Here is a 16,700-nt window from a genome sequence, read left to right as displayed (position 1 = left end):
CAGAAACACAAACAACTGGGTTAATTTTCTTGATGAACCAAACCAACTTGCAGCTAAAACATGGATATGCACAGAGTATCTGTTTAGAGCAGGAGCTTGGTAAGTTCAAATTTGCAGTTTGAGGTTAACTTTTGAGTCTATTAGCATAATTGCTAAGTCCTTTTAGCTAAGCCCTGTTTTCTAGAAATAGGACTTGGGCAATTATGCTAATGAAATTTTAAATGCACTGTCAGTCATTCTGGAGAACATTTGAACTATTTTTGATACATTCAGCTGTAAACATCTATGCTAGCTTTGTAACTTCATAACATTAGTCAACATGCCTGCAGTAACTTCTGCTTTTACTGTGACCAAGAATAAAAGATCAGCATACATTAAAAATTGTTCACATACATGACGACAAAAAGTGGAGACTGCAGAACGCTGTGGGATATAACGTGTAAAACAAGGGATTTGTTTATTTAGAATTGCATAACATTCATAAGTAATTTATCCAAGAGAATACGCCATTTCATCAGTTTCCTGATTTGTTTTCAGTCTCTATGTTGGTTATCCGTCATTCGCTGCCACCCCTCATGCTCCGCCTCATTCTGTGTCTGAGCTCCTGCCTCAGCAGGTCTCTTTCTTTGCGAATGCCCTGCAGTACGGTGCGGTTCTCCTGGGCCCGGCGCACCAGGTAGGGGAGAGTGTCGTCCACTGAGCCGTATGGCACCGACTTGTAGACAGGATAACCTTCCTTTGCTGGTCAAAAGAAAAACAATAGTCAACGTTAGTGATGCTCTTCTGTACAACATGAAGGAAAAAGGAGTTCATCTCACCCAGGGTCAGGGAGACGTGATCACACATCCCCAGTAGCTGGCCGAAACACACCGAGCCTCCATCTTTTTCTATCCCCAACTCCTCCATCCTACAGTACAAATGTTCATTTTAAACACTCAAAACTTTAAATATTCCTGTCCTGTACAGTCATGAGAAAAGATCAGGATACCCTGCTACAACCCGGGAGTTATTCCAGCATGTTTGAACCTACGAATGTTTAAATATCTTAAGTATTATGCTTCCTTGAACAGGTTAGGGTAGGTCTATGTTCTATAGAAAACATGTTCATTATATGGTTTTGCACAGAATTATTAGATTAGATTTTAGTCTGCTCAGTTCTGCCTCTTTTGAACTCCTTTCAGAATGAGCTGCTGCTGGATTCACCCCCCAAATCAACACTTTACACTCTCGCATGAAAATGGCTGCAGACAGATCCATAAATATACAACTATGCATCTTTGAAAAGCAGAAGCGGAGCATCGTGTACAATAAACAAGACTACAGGAAGTGGTTTCTGGATGGTAAGTCAACAATAATACACTTGTCTTTTCTAGAAGCCATTGTACAGTGCATACCAGCTGACCAAACATGCTGGACCTCTGCTGGGGTTGCTAGGTGACAGCACAATGCTAGTCAAGTGTTACTTTTTGAAGCCGCTAATTTTACACACCAAAAACGTCTGTTTAGTGTTTTTTTTTAAGCGGTTGGGCTGTTTTTAGAAGCAGTTGAGACTTAAAAAAAAGTACAAAAACGTGCAAAATGTGACATTTGCATATTAGATCCCCTTTAATATATCTAGCCTTCATCACGATGTTCGATTGAGCTTAAATATTGATTTGTTCCTTTAAAGCTCATTATTTGACTGCAAGGCAAACAATGCCCTTTAAAGCTTGTTTAAAACTCAGTAAGCTTCCGCCGGTTAATATATTTAGTTTTCTAAACAGAAGAGTGACTTCTGTGGACTGATGGTGATGATTCTTCATTCTCTCCTTCAAACCTTTTCCTTAAATCCTTAATTAATTTTCCTTTAAAATAACCCTGTGAAGTATGTTTTTATTTATGTCCTTACCTTTTAGCAGCTCGTCTCACAGACTCCTCATTGTGGGTGGCCACGATGATCCTGTAGCGGTCCGGTTTCTGTGCTATGGCTTCCAGCATCACGTCCAGGCAGCCGTTATAACTGTTGCCACAAGAAGTCGTAACATGTTACGGGTTTATTTCTCACTCTGCTGTGAAAACGTCTGAATTAATGAAGGTTTTGACTTCTAAATGAAAATTAAATGAATATATAGATCACTTTTTTTTTTTGTCATAGCAAGTTCAGTTGAGAGATGTTTTGGATTTTGCAATGGCTGAACGTTATTATCACAGTGGATTTCCGGTGATCAGCATTCGCTGGTTTTCACTCACAGCCGACCACGAAGAGCTAAAATCCGCAAATGCTTGAGAACCCCTATGAAAATAATTACAACTGTAACAGTTTGTAACAGTATTTATTTCCACAATTTGTCACTTTACAATTCCAATTTCAACTTCAAAGTGTTTTATTGAGATTTTGYGTGATTTACCAAACCAAATTAAAAAAAATAATTTTAAAGTGGAAGGAAAATGATGCACGGTGTTTTGTCTAAAGAAACCAAGTCTGATCTTAATGTAACATACAAGTAGAAGTATCATGCTGTGTGTTGGTAAAATGCTTCAAAGTAGAAAAAAAGTCTTATCTTTCCATTTTAYGATTATGCACCACTTTATTTTGGTTTATATAATAAATCTGTGAAATATATTGAAGTGTGCTATTGAAGTGTGCGATTGTAATGTGACAAAATATGAAAAACCTTAAAAAGTATGAATAATTTCTACAAAACTCTGCAGGAATTTAAGGTCTACCCAATGCTCTCTCCAAGGTCTTCCTCTATCGGAACCGCCAACATGGGCCTCAGTCCCAGCAAGCTGATGCTTGAGAACCCCTATGAAAATAATTACAACTGCATACATTGATCGCTTAAACACTAAATACAACCTTAATACGCATTAAGACAAACAGTAAGACCAATTTTAATTAAGAGATTTTGACAAGAAAGGCTCTTTGGGTTATAAAGATTACATGGAGTTAAATTGAGGATATAAAATTTGTAAAAAATAAAATAAAATAAAAAATGTTTGAACCAATAAAAGGCATAAAACTGAAAAAAAAATCTGAACCAAAAAGTTTTCAAATCTTTTTCAGTTTCCTTTCTCAGTGTAAAACCTTTAGTTTTGGTTTGAAAATGATTTTTCAATTGCAATTTTTATTTCATTTAAACAAACATGATGTCCTCATTTTAGCACCTAAGTTAGCTTCCTGTTTTATTTTAAATATTTTTGGTCTTTTTATGAATTTTCCCTGAAAAATTTAGAGTTAGATTCTAATGAGAGATCCACTGTGTTATTAAAAACTTATGGAAATATAGATTTGGATTCAGTCGTCTGAACTCATTATTTTGTGCATTAAAGCCAGTTTGGGTCACTCTGTTAGTCAAATGTTTCTTCCAGGCTGTACTTTTGGGTTGACATTTTGAAACTGAGATGGCGATTATAATTTAAGTCCGTCCTTAGATTTAGCCTTGGTATTTGCTGTGCATCCAACCTCTTGTTGGTCTCTTCCCAGCTCGGGTGAATGGGATCCACCCGGCACTCCTTCTCTGCCAGCTTTCGCTCTTTGTCCATGTATGCACCTCGTACCAGTTTGACTCCCAAGCAGAAACCTTCAGCCTGCGACAGATGGAGAGCCTCCAACAGCAGAGACCCGGACTCCTGGTTGACAGATGAGACGCTTGTCACATACCATCAGTGAGTGGAAACAGTGGAAATGCTCAGATGTTTGTAGAAGTTATTGAACCGTCGATTTTGACAGCTGCCTTTAGATAACACTGATAGGTGTTCCAGATCCAGGCGCCATCTTTGTTGAACTTCTTCATCAGCGCCATGGTGACCAGCGTGAGAGCCGGGTTCATGTAGGTGTACTCTGCATCAACCAGCACTCTGACTTTGTTAACACTTGCCTAAAAACAATAATCAACATTTAACAATGTAACTTTTATTATTACAGCAACATCACAAAAGATAAAGATAAACATTTATTTAAATGGAATACCATTTTTTATTACTGTGAACGGTAGGAATATGGATGTGGGTGAATCTTAAAATAAGTCACTGTTGTCACAACGACTGACAGGAAAACAAATATATTACAGTACAGCAATGACAACAGTACGTGTGTGTCAGAATGCCCATAAAACTACTTCTGACTGCAACTGGATTGTGAAAATACAACCATTACAAACAGATAAGTCTGGGAAGGGTTACCTCCGCTATTTTGTTCAGTCTTTGCAGACCACACAAGAAATGAGCCGCCTCTTTTTCCTCCAATCCAGGAAACGTTACCATCTAAAAAACAGTATAAATTATTTAAAATGCAAGTGATATTGTGAATAAAATTAGAAAAATACACTGTATAATCTACATTACTCAGTGGACTGCTGGCTTACTTCTCCGTCCATCGCTCGGACAAGGAGGCTCAGGTCGTATGGCTGCTGTGCAATCAGGGTTGTGAGTTTGACCTTTGACACAAACAGTTTATTCTCAGTAGAAAGAGGTGAAGGACATTCAGTAATAGATCAACATGACAGAGAGACAGACTGATGGAAACGGAGGGCAACTAGGCTGGGGAAATTAGTGTTGAGTCGGCAGAAACAGCTTAGAGCAGCTGTTGACAGCGCAAACACTAAAACGTGGGTTCTTATCTTTTTTCCCCTCATACGTGTAGGAATTCAAGGCTGTCAGTGTGTTGGTGGTAAGCCTCAAGTCCAAAAGATAAAATAAAATAAAGGAAAAAGAAATGTTTTATATTTAATATTTTTGTGTATGGAGGAAGGATCCTTACACACAGCTCCGGGCTGAGCAGAGCCGTGATCTTCAGCTGCATCATCGGGTCTTTGCTCCAGGCATTGCTGTGGGACATCCGCACACATTCCAACATGGCCGCCATGTTGTCGTCATATCTCTTTTCTCTAGTGGGGATAAAGCTTACTTAGAACTATGACATTTCAACACACATCCAAATATTAAAGATAATGTTGTCGAGTTATGCATGTGTGCGTGTGTGTGTGTGTGTGTGTGTGTGTGTGTGTGTGTGTGTGTGTGTGTGTGTACTTGTCTTTAGTGTTTGTTAAGGACATTTTCTGCTACATTCACCCACCCTCTGAAGACCATTGTCCTTATGAGGACCAAAGCCATTTTTAATGTTGTGGGTCAAGGTTAAAGGTTTCAGGTGGGAATTAAATTTTGATTAAGTTTAAATTAAAAAATGTAGTGGTAATGGTTAGGGTTAGGCATTAATGCAGTAACTAAAACGAATATAAGTCAATACCAAGTCTTAATATTTTCTCTTTATTCTGAAATCATTTAGTTTTGCATATTTGTATGGAGATACTTGTTTTTATTTTATTTCATTTGTTAATTTTATAGCTAAATTACATGTAAGTTCACAATTATGAATCTATTTATGTCACATATGATTATATTCGTATTTGCTCATATGTAACATTTTGACGGAGTAGCTCGTCAACAAATTAACAGTTTCTCCTCGGGGATAAATTCTGGTTCTCTAATATGAGTAGAAATACAAAGTGAGAGATTAAACATGAATTACTACAACAGGATTTCACTAAATATATTTTTTAAGGAAAAATCGTGCTTTGTGTCTATTTCAGGTTGACCAAACATTAGAAGAGGAACAAAAATTGAGCTGACCAGCTGGCATTAGTGAAAGGTCAACACTTTTTCAGTGAGCTATCGGTGAGTGTAACATTAAAAATACTATTTTCAGCTGTTGGGGACCAAGTTACAGGTGGATTTATTGCAACCTTTTATACTGTATTCATCAAAGCCTCAAATAAGTTTTTTATTACATTAATGAATGATTTAAAACCAACCTTTTTGAATGTACAGTGCTTTGTAACAGTATTTATTTCCACAATTTGTCACTTTACAACCCCAATTTCAACTTCAAAGTGTTTTATTGAGATTTTGCGTGATTTACCAAACCAAATTAAAAAAAATAATTTTAAAGTGGAAGGAAAATGATGCACGGTGTTTTGTCTAAAGAAACCAAGTCTGATCTTAATGTAACATACAAGTAGAAGTATCATGCTGTGTGTTGGTAAAATGCTTCAAAGTAGAAAAAAAGTCTTATCTTTCCATTTTACGATTATGCACCACTTTATTTTGGTTTATATAATAAATCTGTGAAATATATTGAAGTGTGCGATTGTAATGTGACAAAATATGAAAAACCTTAAAAGGTATGAATAATTTCTACAAAACTCTGCAGGAATTTAAGGTATACCCAATGCTCTCTCCAAGGTCTTCCTCTATCGGAACCGCCAACATGGGCCTCAGTCCCAGCAAGCTGATCTTTCCCATGGACTGGGAGATCTCCATCTCGTTTTCTCCAGCCACAAACTGGGCGTAGACGGTGGGCCGCAGCAGCAAAGAGAACCCTCTCCTCCCCAGGATTGTGCGTGCTGCTGTCATCAGCTAAAAAAGATTAAAATTATAACTGAATCAGTTATAGAAAGTATGGTGCGGTTCTCCTGGGCCCTGGATAAAATTATTTTTATCCAACTAATTCAATATTTCTTTCATTTACTTTAAAATGTTATAATTTAGTAGTATTCATTATATCCTAAGCCTATAATAAATTCATTTTCAAGTGTAAACAGGAGTGGCTTTAAATTAAAAAAACAATGAGAGAAGAGTTTGTTCAAAAACAAAATATCAAGATGAAACACTTGCACTTCAGTTGGAGGGATTTGGGAGTGAAATAATCATTGTGAGGAGATGCAACTGTGTTTTTCATTCTTCAAATTAAAAAAAATGCATACAAATCATTTGCTACAAATACAAAAAGGTTTGATTATGATTGTTTATTTTCTTTTATGAGTTTGTCTACAGACTTGACCGCAATTTCTTAGAGATATGCTTTAGAAAACATGGAGGAAAAATGCTGTATTGATTTTGGTAATGCTGTATGCATATAAAAAGTGAAGGAATAATAAGCATTTGCTTAATTTTTTTAGGCTACACTTTGTGCTCTTGCCATTGACAAGAAATTTGTTTAGTTTTTGTCTAGATTTTTTTCCTTGCTTTTGATTTTTTCATTTTGTTTTGCTTGCTTGTGAAAATAATCATAATATTGCAAATACAAATTTGTAGGAGAATAAAGTCATGATAACATGAATTAAAATCATACTACAGCTTTATTCCGTACAACTTTATTCCCATAATTTTATTGATATATTTACTTACTTATTTATTTTCTTAGTATAGTCCTAATACTCTGTCATAGTTTAAAAAATTACCAAATTACAAAAAAATTTTAAAATTTTAATCTAAAAAGAAATGGGTTTATTAAGTGTCAAGGAAAAGAAAGACAGGAAAGACTTCATAAAGCTTCGATCTCACCTTACCACAGTTGTTGACCAGCACAGGGAAGGAGCACAGGCGGAAGACACCGAGAGCTCGGAGGAGTTCGCCCAGACTCTTCACCCTGAAGGCACTCGGATCCTCAAAGGCCAGGCTGACCGACAGAATCTCCGGCCGCTTCACCGCTGCCGTCCTGGAGGTGGCGGTACCAACAAGCCTCCGCGACAAGAGGTGAGGGACGGCCGAGCGGAGGTTAGAGCACAGCATCGTCCCAGGAGAAACACAAGTGTGTTCAGGTTTAGCTGGAAACCAGCTTATAGAAAAATTTTATGTCTTTAGAGTGTGTAAATATATGTTACAGTGCCAAATATTCAATTTTAGACCGTTGTTTTCCTTTCTAGGTAAAAATTCTATATATATATAGGAGAAAGAAAAACACAAAAGTTTTGAAATTTTACAAAACCGATGCTGGTTTCCGTTTATGAGCTCTATAGAAGCATAAAGATAAGATAGAACACTGCAAAACATAAAATCTAATCAGGTATTTTTGTCTAGTTTCAAGCAATTATCTTAGTTCACTTGAAATAAGAAAACTAGCTTATAAGTAATTATTCAGCAACATATTGGCGCTCGTTATAAGAATTATTGACTTCAAGCAAGCTCCAGTATATTGATGAAAAGTTATTTGTAATTTAATTTTATCTTATTATAAGAGCACTAAGATATTTGCAGTAGATACCAAACAAAATAAAACGTAAGAGTTTGTGTTTTTGCAGTGTGTATTTATTTAGCTCTCTAATTTTGTGAGACATCTACTAAAGTTTTATTTAGTATTTTTAAATGTTAAGTAATTTGTTGGTAGGATTAGTAAAGAAACACAAAATTTTACCAAGTATTTTTATCTATTTTCTTGTGACTCTGGCTCAAGTGTTTAACGGGTAAAAAAAAATCACCTCAAAAACTATTTTTTACAGCAGAATCAAATCTAATTCAAGAAAATAGAAAACTGAAGCAGAAAAGAAAGAAAGTTTTACCATCCGTCCCATAAACGCCACCCAGATCACCTCACTGATTAAAGCTGGTAGCTGCAGTTTGAGGATCCAAGCGCAGGACTTTTGGGTTAATCAGTGACTGTTGGGACATTTGAGTAAACATCAGTCTGACCCGTAGCATTGCCTCATAGATCTTCACTTGGTTTGTGATCCACTGACACTAAGTTGGCCACAAATATAAAGTGCATCACTGCATATTGCTTTACTTTAAGAACTTTTCTAAATGTGTTTTATCCTTTTACAGCTTGAACCAACAATTAGCTTTTTGAAACCTATGTTGTCGGGGCCCGCCCAGTGTGGCATTCATGTCAGAATCGCCCTGTTTACCATTTTAAAACTATACTAAACAGTCAGTATTTTTTCATTGCATCTTGCAGTTTGGTGTACAATATGCAAAATATGTTTATTCCATACTTCATAGAAGAAGTTTATGTCTCAGAAATATTTGCCCTAATGGGACAAATTTGACTTTAAAAGTTGAAATTGTCTTATAAATAAACTTAAGGAAAGTTTCCATTTTATCGCCGATGTGTTGGAGGTAAAATATGGTTTCTCCCCAAAATGTTTAATACTTTTTTGCAACTTAAGCAAAACTAGAAGAGATGAGATCATTCAGGGACTGTTGGACACATCATGTGCAGCGAAGCCGGACCTTTCTGGTTTGTTTCTGCTTTTCTTCGTCTGTTTGTTCTTCACCTCAGAGGTTTGCAGAGGGGAGCTGCAGGACTGGTTGTTGTTCATAGAGATGCGTTAATGTGCAGCCAGGTGGTTTCTATGTGAAGTTTTCCCATCCGGCTTCCAGGATTTGTGTTATTAACATTTTGACCCAAAAATATACTTGTTAGAGTTTGAAAAGCAGTTTTTTTTCTTTTTTGCAGTTAATGTAGACTTACAGAAAAATAGCAATAGCATTACTTGTGCAGGGTTTAAGTAATCAGAAAAGACAAAAAAAACAACAATTTAAATAAAATATTTATTTTAAAACAAGGAAGAAAAATACAACATATGAAGTTCATGTTTAACAACTTAAAAAATAGAAATAACTTGTTGAGCAAAGATAAAAGAAAGAGATAACAGGACCAACATATTTTATATGGAATTAAAATGTTTAAAAATCAGAATTAAATTTAAATTGAGTTTTGGTCAGAATAACTTGTTCAGATTGTCTCATTTTGACAAAAATTAGCTTGAAAATCTTTCATCACTGAAAAGACGTTTATCACATAGAAACATTTATCTAAATGTGACTTCAGCAACGGTTTTCTCCAGGTACTCTGGTTTCCTCCCACAGTCCAAAAACATGACTGTCAGGTTAATTGGCCTCTCGAAATTGCCCCTAGGTATGAGTGTGTGTATGCATGGTTGTGTGTCCTGTGTGTCTCTGTGTTGCCCTGCGACAGACTGGCGACATGTCCAGGGTGACCCCGCCTCTCGCCCGGTACACTATCTGGAGATAGGCACCAGCAACCCTCCCGACCCCACTGAGGGACAAGGGTGTAAGAAAATGGATGGATGGACTTCAGCAACACTAAAAGACATTAAAAAACTTTGTTCTCAGTCAAATTGGTGTTTTAACAAACCTTCTAAATTGATGCCTTTACTTTTTATGGGCATGCATATTTGCTACAAATATTTACTTGAAATTCAAGAAGCCATAATAAATAAAACATTTTCTGTAAGCATGGTCTAATTTAGTTACCATATTTTCCACACTATAAGGCGCCCCTAAAAACCTTCAATTTCCTCAAAAGCCGACAGTGCGCCTTATAATCCGGTGCGCTTTATATATGGACCAATATTGAGCCACAACGGGTCTAGCAACTGTACTCTAATACACCATCATACCAAGCTGTACTTCAAAGTATATGCAAATCATCATTATTATCACCAATATTAATCAGCTGAACAGTTTGGCTCTCATACAAAGTTCACGACTGCTACTTCTAGTCTATTGCTAAATTCCCGTAAAGCGCCTTGAAACCAAACATTAATTTAAAACACTGCTCTTGTGCTGATGTAGGACCCTTGGGAGTGAGGGTGGCTCTGCTGGTGCTGTCTGTAAAGATGCCTGAAGGGTGCAGAGAGGGCGGAGTGGGGGTCCTGATGCAGGCGGAGAGGGTATGATGGGAAGGCGGGGTAAAGAGCTGGCGGAGGCGTGGAGGTCGGCTGAGGAATAAAAGCCTGGCGGTGCAATACCACCTCCGGACGATAGGGGGCAGTCGCGAACTGAGCTTGGTGGGTCAAGTTGGAGAAATTCAAAGCAGTGTTTTGAGTTACGTTTGGAAATGAGAGAGTTTTAATTTGTTGGGGAAGCGACGGCAACGCAAAAGTGTTGCAGGAACCATTAGCAGGTAAAGTAGCTAAAGAATATTCAGGTTCTGCATTCGTAGGGAGGATATTTGGATAAGTAAAAGCCGCCGAAGTGTGAACTAAACGTCCATTACTTGCATTAGCATCCGGTTCTCCATGCTGCACCTGAGAGGGAGGAGATGTTTGTGGATTTGACGGGCAGGTGAAATCAGCTGGAGTGTGGGGGCTGATTGCTTCCGGGATGAAGGCGCCATTAGCGGGGGAGGAAGAGGAGTCTGAAGGTGGAGGTGTGGGGAAGCTGAAGGAGCTGGAAGGGTAATCCACCGGAGGGAAGGATGGGTGAGGATGGGATGGAGGAGCAGAGAAGCTAGGCTCAAAGGTCGCTTCAGCCATGACGTCTGAGCTGTGAAGGAGAAAATAAACAGTTTATGCACTGTTTACGTCTTTCTATGACTGCGTTTTAGGGCCATACAAAAAAACAGAAAATCTCTTAGAAAAACTAAAAGTTTTGAGTTTCAACAGAACTTTCACCTTTTAAAACTCAGAAATAAATGATAAAATTCGAGATTTTTTTTCTGTCAAACTTGACTTTTGGATCTCAGTCATTTCTAACTTTTCTTCTAGAAAAGTTTTGAGATCTCAAATTGTGGGTTTCCTCTAGCAATTATTTTACTTTTCAACTCAGAAATTTTCTTTTTTTTTTCTTGAAAATTTCTGTTTTTTTTTGTTTTTGTTTTTTTGGTGAAAATGTACTCCTTTTTTGTTTACAATGGCCTTAATACGCCATCTTACCTGTCCATATCCATTTAATCAGAGTTAGTAAAGTGGTAACATTTCTTTTCTTGAAGAACGTTTTAAACCAGTATAAAAAAGCTTCTTATTTTTTACAAATCTGCATGATTCTGCAAATATTGTTCCAAAGATAACCAGCATATTTCCTCACCTTTCAATCAGATTGTGTGCCGCTTCGTTTTCCTGCGTTTCCTGCATTGTTACGCTGATATCTGGCATCTGGGAGGTCATGAAGGTCTGGGTCAGGTCCAGTGCGGGCTCTGGGACAGGATAGGACGCTTCCTCGGGTCTGAACCCGCAGGAAGAGTCGGGCAGCGGAGGGAGAGAGGCGAGCGCCAAAGCCTGCAGGTCGGAGCTGGAGGCCGCAGGTTTAACGGCTTCACAGGGATCACAGTTCACTTCACGGACAACGGGAGCAAAAATACAATCATCCATGTTTATTCCACATCAAAAACTGAATTAAAATGATAGTTCCTGTCATCTCTCTCACCAATATCCAGAGTCTCCGTTAGCGCGACCATCTTGCGTTTCTGTCTTGCGTCTCTTTGCCTGCAAAAGAAGGAAAAAAGTTAAGTTTAGTTAATTTACGTTCAAGTTTTTAATTTTTAAGGGAATTTAGTTGCCGGTTACTTTTTGCTGTTCATGCCATCCTCTCGAAAGCCTTTAGCAAAAGGGTTGGAGTTGATCTTCAGCTCTGTGATCTGTAAACAAAGTTATTATTTTGACTCATTTCCACGGAAACTCTGAAGTTCCTTGCGAAAGCATTGATCGTTTTTTACATTTTGTCAAAATAAATTTACAAACTTTAATGGATTTCACAGAGATTTCTGTGACTGGCCTACAAAATGCATCAGTATCTGCTTTTACATTGACATTATAATCACACAATTGGACATTTTGAAAAGAAATTTGCTTAATGGAAACACACCAAGTTAAAAAAAATATTTTTTTGATAAGTTTTAGCACTAGGATGCGGTGATTTGTTTTGGCTATATCGAAATTGGTTTATTTTGCTAAACTGAATGTAAACAAATTGTTTTTGCATCACAAGAATCACATGATTAACAACTGGAAGTTGCCACTGGAGCAAACCAGGAAGAAGACGACGACAGGAAGTGGTAGGAGGATCGTGGCGCTGCATGTTTTTTAATGACTCGCCTGTGATTTTAGTTGAGTTTATTTTTTGTTGGAAACACCAAAATTGTGAAATTGTGTTCTTTCTACATTAGCGCAATAGCGACAAAGTTTTGCGTACATTTGTAATGAAAACTACTACTGTGACGAGCAAAAAAAAAAAAATAGACGGATTTCAAAGTTTTTGCAATAAAAAATCTGAGAAGTGTGGAATGCATTTGTTTACAGCCTTGTATTATACTCTATCATCAAGTTTAATTTTAAAAAAAGCCGTACCTTGTTGTTCTGGTAAGCTGTGACTGTGATAAACTGGGTCTCCGGGAAAACAAAGCTGTGCTGTCCTCCGCCCCACCGTAACATGTCTCTGGCTTCCATCACATGGACTCTGGGCTGGTAGCGGTGCAGCGAGTGCAGGATTATCTTGAAGCAAAACCAAAATAAGATTCACTAAAAACATCAAAATCTAATGAAGCATGTTGCTACGACAAAGTATCGGGCCCATTGCAGACAGTGAAAAAAATTTGTAAATTTCCACCAAAAAACTAAAAGATTTTGAGATTAATCTCAAATTTTGTAGAAAAAACAAGAACATTTCTGAGTGTTAAGTCAAACATTTGCTAGAGAAAAACTCAAGCATTTTTAGATTAATATCAGAATTTGCTAGAAAAAAAAAGAAATCTATGCTCTAAAAGTTGAAAATTTGCTAGAAAAACAAGGAAATTTATTAGTTCTAAAAGTCAAGAATTTGCTAGAAAAAAAACTCAAATTTTGAGATAAATTACAGAAATTTTGTAATTCAAGTTGAATATTTTCAACTTTTGAATCTTGCCAACAAAAGTTGAAATTTTTTTTTTTACTTTTGAAACTATTTAAAAAAAAATCAATCTCAATTAGTTTTTATCTTGCAAACTTTTGACTTTTTGAGCTCAGAAATGTCCTTGTTTGTTTCTGGAAAGTTTCTTAGATCAATCTAAAAGATTCTGTGTTTCTTGGCAGGAATGTACTACTCCTCTTTCTTTTTCTCTGTCTGCAGCAGCCCCAACACGCCGTCGTGCGTTGCCCCCTTAGCCTGCATGCACTCACATGTCCCTGTGCGTCCAGGGTGTTGTTGGTGAGCTTGGCGTAGTGGAAGGAGATGGTGCGGCTCTGCCAGTGGGTGCCTGTGGCGGGCGAGTCCGGGTGGATGAAGACGCGGTCGGGCAGCCTGGCCTCTGCCCCGCCGACGGCCTGCCAGCCGCCGCCCTGGAAGCGGTAGCGGGAGTTATCGGCCGGGACGACGTCCAGCAGGAGGATGTAGCGGAGAGACGGGTTCAGACCCGACAGTTTCAGTCTCAGGCCCGGGAACATCCGCCTGCAAGACGGAGAAATTAAAGAAAATGTTTGGCGTCTTTTAGAGCTGCAGGCAGGTCCTGTAGAAAATGAAACTCTGTTTTATTGGGATTTTAAAGCTGGAAAAAAGGTTTAGTTTAAAGAGCAAATATCTTACTAGACTTTAAGACAAAATTAATTAGAAACAACTTTTCAACACAATACGAGTTAGAAGTTAATTCCATAGTATTGATGAAAATGTACTAGTTTCACTGACAGATTATTTCACTTATAGGAAAAATGAAATAATTTGCAAGTAGAACTGGTAAATTTTTTAAACCAATATTAAGGAATTATTGACTTTAAAAAATCTACAGCTGATTAAAAATTACTTCTAAGTTAGTTTGGTCTTATTTGAAATGTTTAAAATATTTCCTCTAGAAACTAAACCAAAATACTTTGTAAGACTGAGAAGAAGTAAGGTTTACAAATGTAAACCTTACTTCTGTAAGGTTATAAGTGTCTTGCTCCATTGTTATTTGTAAAGTAGTTAGTTGCACTAGACTGAAAATGCTTGATAAGATTTTGTTTTTTGCAGTGTATCAGTTATATAACAAGCTGTGTTATTTATATGTAAACTACCTTCTTTTTGTGTCATTCACACAAATGACATGTAATAGATTGTTCTTCATTTTTCTTTATTTCAAAACCTAAAAATAAATCAAAATTCTTTGAAATAAAAAGACAAATTTACTAAAAGGTTGTAGGTTTTATTAAGTTGGACTGGGAGCACAAGCAGCTCTTTACATTGTTCCTCTTAACTAATAACTAGATGTTGTAATTTACTGACCTGTGAAGGCCTCAGAAGTTTGTTTGAGAAGATGAAATACAATAAAGTCCTTTAAAACGGTGTTTTTTTAGTGTTTAGAGGTGTCATTTATGGTTGTGTGCAGAGGTGCCGACCTGCCCTTCTTGGTGATGATCATCTCGGTTCCCACTGAGCTGAACTGCTTCCATAACGATGAGTTCTCCAGCTCCATCTTCACCTCGTCTTTGTGGGGTTTGGAGGACGACTCCCCGGCGCCCAGAAGCCTCGGCGCCGCGTCGCATACGGGAGGAAGCAGAGGTAAACGTGCAGGAGCTTCCCTGTCTGCAAAACAAAACGTCAGTTTCAGTGAGAGGATACAAGATAAACAACTCATCTTCCAGCTTCTCGGTTCTTCTAAACGTTTTAATTTTTGCTCCATTTGCGCCATTTTTCTGAATTTAGAAGAACTTACCTGACTTGGATGAATGTCATGTTCTTTTATCTTTCCCATTTTGAGATGCTAACACTGCAATATCTTACAAAGTATTTTTCTTCTAGTTTCTCAAACAGGTTATAGTACAGCTGAAATAATACAAAACTAACTTATAAGTAACTTTAAGTAATTGTTGTAAGTCAATACTTCTTCAAAATTGATGAAAAACGAACTTTTTATAAATATTAAGGAATTGTTGCATTAAAACAAGGTTCTATATCTTGCTAAAAACTTACTTGTAAGTTAGTTTTCTCTTATTTAAAGTGTGAAACATTTCTGCACTCTATGTGAGAAAATATAGAATATGCAAAAACACAATGTTACCACATATTTTTTGTCTAGTTTTTAGTGCAGATATCTTAGTACACTTAAAATAAGACAGAACTAACTTACAGGTAGCTCTTCAGTGATATACAGCAGCTTGTTTTAAGTCAGTAATTCCTTAATATTGATGAAAAGGTTCAAGTTCCACTGCCACCGTTACCTAGCAATCCCAGCCGTTACCTAGCAACCCCAGCCTTTACCTAGCAACCCACTGGCAGATTATTTCACTTGGAACAATAACTTTTTTCCATGTTATAAGTAAAATAACCTGCCAGAGAAACTCCCTTCATAGTTTGTTTTAATTTTAGGCTTCATGTTACATAGGACATTTTATCCTGCTGTTTTGTCTTATTGTTTTTAAATTGTTTTATGTTTAAGGCCCATCTGAGGACGTAGATTTCTATAAATATTAGTGTTTAGTATTTGTTTATATATAACACTTGTCAGGATGCAAATAAACAATAAAGAGAGAAAGAAATTACTTTTTCATAAGGAATTAAAACAGGCTCCTATATTTTGCTAAAAAAATACTACTAAGTTAATTTTGTCTCATTTCAAGTGAACTTAGATATTTGCACTAAAAACAAACCAAGAATACTTTGTATGGGGTGCTGTGGTGGCCCAGGGGCAAAGCACAGCCCATGTATTTAAACCTTAGTCCTCATGTTGGTGGTCGCAGGTTCGATTCCTGGCCTGGTGACATTTGTTGCATGTCTTCCCCCTCTCATTACCCTCTTTTCTGTCAAACTACCTTCAAATAAAGGCCACTAGAGCGAACAAAACCTTTTAAAAAAAGAATACTTTGTAAAATGTAGTTTTTTGCAGTGATCAGGTTGTACGTTTCCATTTTTACACTGCAAAAACGCAAAATCTTGCGAGATATTTTTTGCCTATTTTCTAGTGCAACTAACTAATTTACAAGTAACTTTTCAGTGAGGTATGGTAGCTTATTTTCAGTAAATAATTGCTTAATATTGTTGAAAAATTTCTAGTCCCTTTGGTAGATTATTTCACTTATAATATAGAAAAAAAAGTATTGTTATAAGTGAAATAATCTGTGAGCATAACTAGTAGTTAGTCATCAATATTAAAGAATTATTTACTTAAAACAAGTTCTTATATCTTGCAAGTTAGTTTTGTCTTATTTTAAGTGAACCAAAACATTTACATTAGAAACTAGACATAAATTCCTGGT

General features: G+C 36.9%; 2 protein-coding genes and 1 long non-coding RNA gene across 4 annotated transcripts; 1 reads left to right on the top strand and 2 right to left on the bottom strand.

The window, feature by feature from the left end:
* Positions 1 to 427: 427 nt before the first annotated feature.
* prodh2 (proline dehydrogenase 2) lies at positions 428 to 8,389 on the bottom strand. 2 transcript variants are annotated; one of them, XM_008436801.2, is made up of 11 exons: positions 8,319 to 8,389; positions 7,324 to 7,694; positions 6,206 to 6,396; positions 4,742 to 4,868; positions 4,347 to 4,418; positions 4,165 to 4,245; positions 3,717 to 3,860; positions 3,446 to 3,612; positions 1,889 to 1,999; positions 819 to 907; positions 428 to 741 (listed from the first exon to the last, which is right to left on the bottom strand). In XM_008436801.2, exons 2-11 carry the CDS (start codon positions 7,549 to 7,551, stop codon positions 557 to 559), a joined length of 1,395 nt encoding a protein of 464 aa, XP_008435023.1. In that variant the 5' UTR covers positions 7,552 to 7,694; positions 8,319 to 8,389; the 3' UTR covers positions 428 to 556. The 2 variants fall into 2 exon arrangements, with proteins under 2 accessions (XP_008435023.1, XP_008435024.1); XM_008436802.2 differs by lacking the exon at positions 8,319 to 8,389 and having other exon boundaries at positions 7,329 to 7,405.
* LOC103481396 (uncharacterized) lies at positions 3,522 to 6,310 on the top strand. Its single transcript, XR_536287.2, has 4 exons — positions 3,522 to 3,648; positions 3,713 to 3,812; positions 5,571 to 5,655; positions 6,223 to 6,310. It is a non-coding gene; the product is annotated as an uncharacterized LOC103481396 (long non-coding RNA).
* A 1,703-nt stretch (positions 8,390 to 10,092) lies between the features above and the next one.
* On the bottom strand, positions 10,093 to 15,334 carry tbx6 (T-box transcription factor 6). The gene is made up of 7 exons (XM_008436800.2): positions 14,844 to 15,334; positions 13,656 to 13,923; positions 12,849 to 12,992; positions 12,069 to 12,139; positions 11,929 to 11,987; positions 11,590 to 11,836; positions 10,093 to 11,049 (listed from the first exon to the last, which is right to left on the bottom strand). Exons 1-7 carry the CDS (start codon positions 15,197 to 15,199, stop codon positions 10,329 to 10,331), a joined length of 1,866 nt encoding a protein of 621 aa, XP_008435022.1. The 5' UTR covers positions 15,200 to 15,334; the 3' UTR covers positions 10,093 to 10,328.
* Positions 15,335 to 16,700: the final 1,366 nt, after the last annotated feature.

This window comes from Poecilia reticulata, linkage group LG19 (genome assembly GCF_000633615.1).
Source record: "Poecilia reticulata strain Guanapo linkage group LG19, Guppy_female_1.0+MT, whole genome shotgun sequence".
NCBI classification, from domain to species: Eukaryota; Metazoa; Chordata; class Actinopteri; order Cyprinodontiformes; family Poeciliidae; genus Poecilia; species Poecilia reticulata.
Note: the sequence above shows the minus strand (reverse complement) of the source record. Positions and strands in the feature narration are given on the sequence as shown.

What these genes read in the sequence shown, in the direction of transcription:
- prodh2 (XM_008436801.2), bottom strand. Translation starts at nt 7,551, where the DNA reads ATGCTGTGCTCTAACCTCCGCTCGGCCGTCCCTCACCTCTTGTCGCGG. An exon ending in TGCTCAGCCCGGAGCTGTGT is followed by an intron (nt 4,419 to 4,741) that starts GTAAGGATCCTT and finishes TTTGTGTCAAAG; the next exon opens with GTCAAACTCACAACCCTGAT. An exon ending in TCACGTCTCCCTGACCCTGG is followed by an intron (nt 742 to 818) that starts GTGAGATGAACT and finishes TCTTTTGACCAG; the next exon opens with CAAAGGAAGGTTATCCTGTC.
- tbx6 (XM_008436800.2), bottom strand. Translation starts at nt 15,199, where the DNA reads ATGGGAAAGATAAAAGAACATGACATTCATCCAAGTCAGGTAAGTTCT. An exon ending in CAGCTTACCAGAACAACAAG is followed by an intron (nt 12,140 to 12,848) that starts GTACGGCTTTTT and finishes CTTTGTTTACAG; the next exon opens with ATCACAGAGCTGAAGATCAA. An exon ending in GATGGCATGAACAGCAAAAA is followed by an intron (nt 11,988 to 12,068) that starts GTAACCGGCAAC and finishes CTTCTTTTGCAG; the next exon opens with GCAAAGAGACGCAAGACAGA.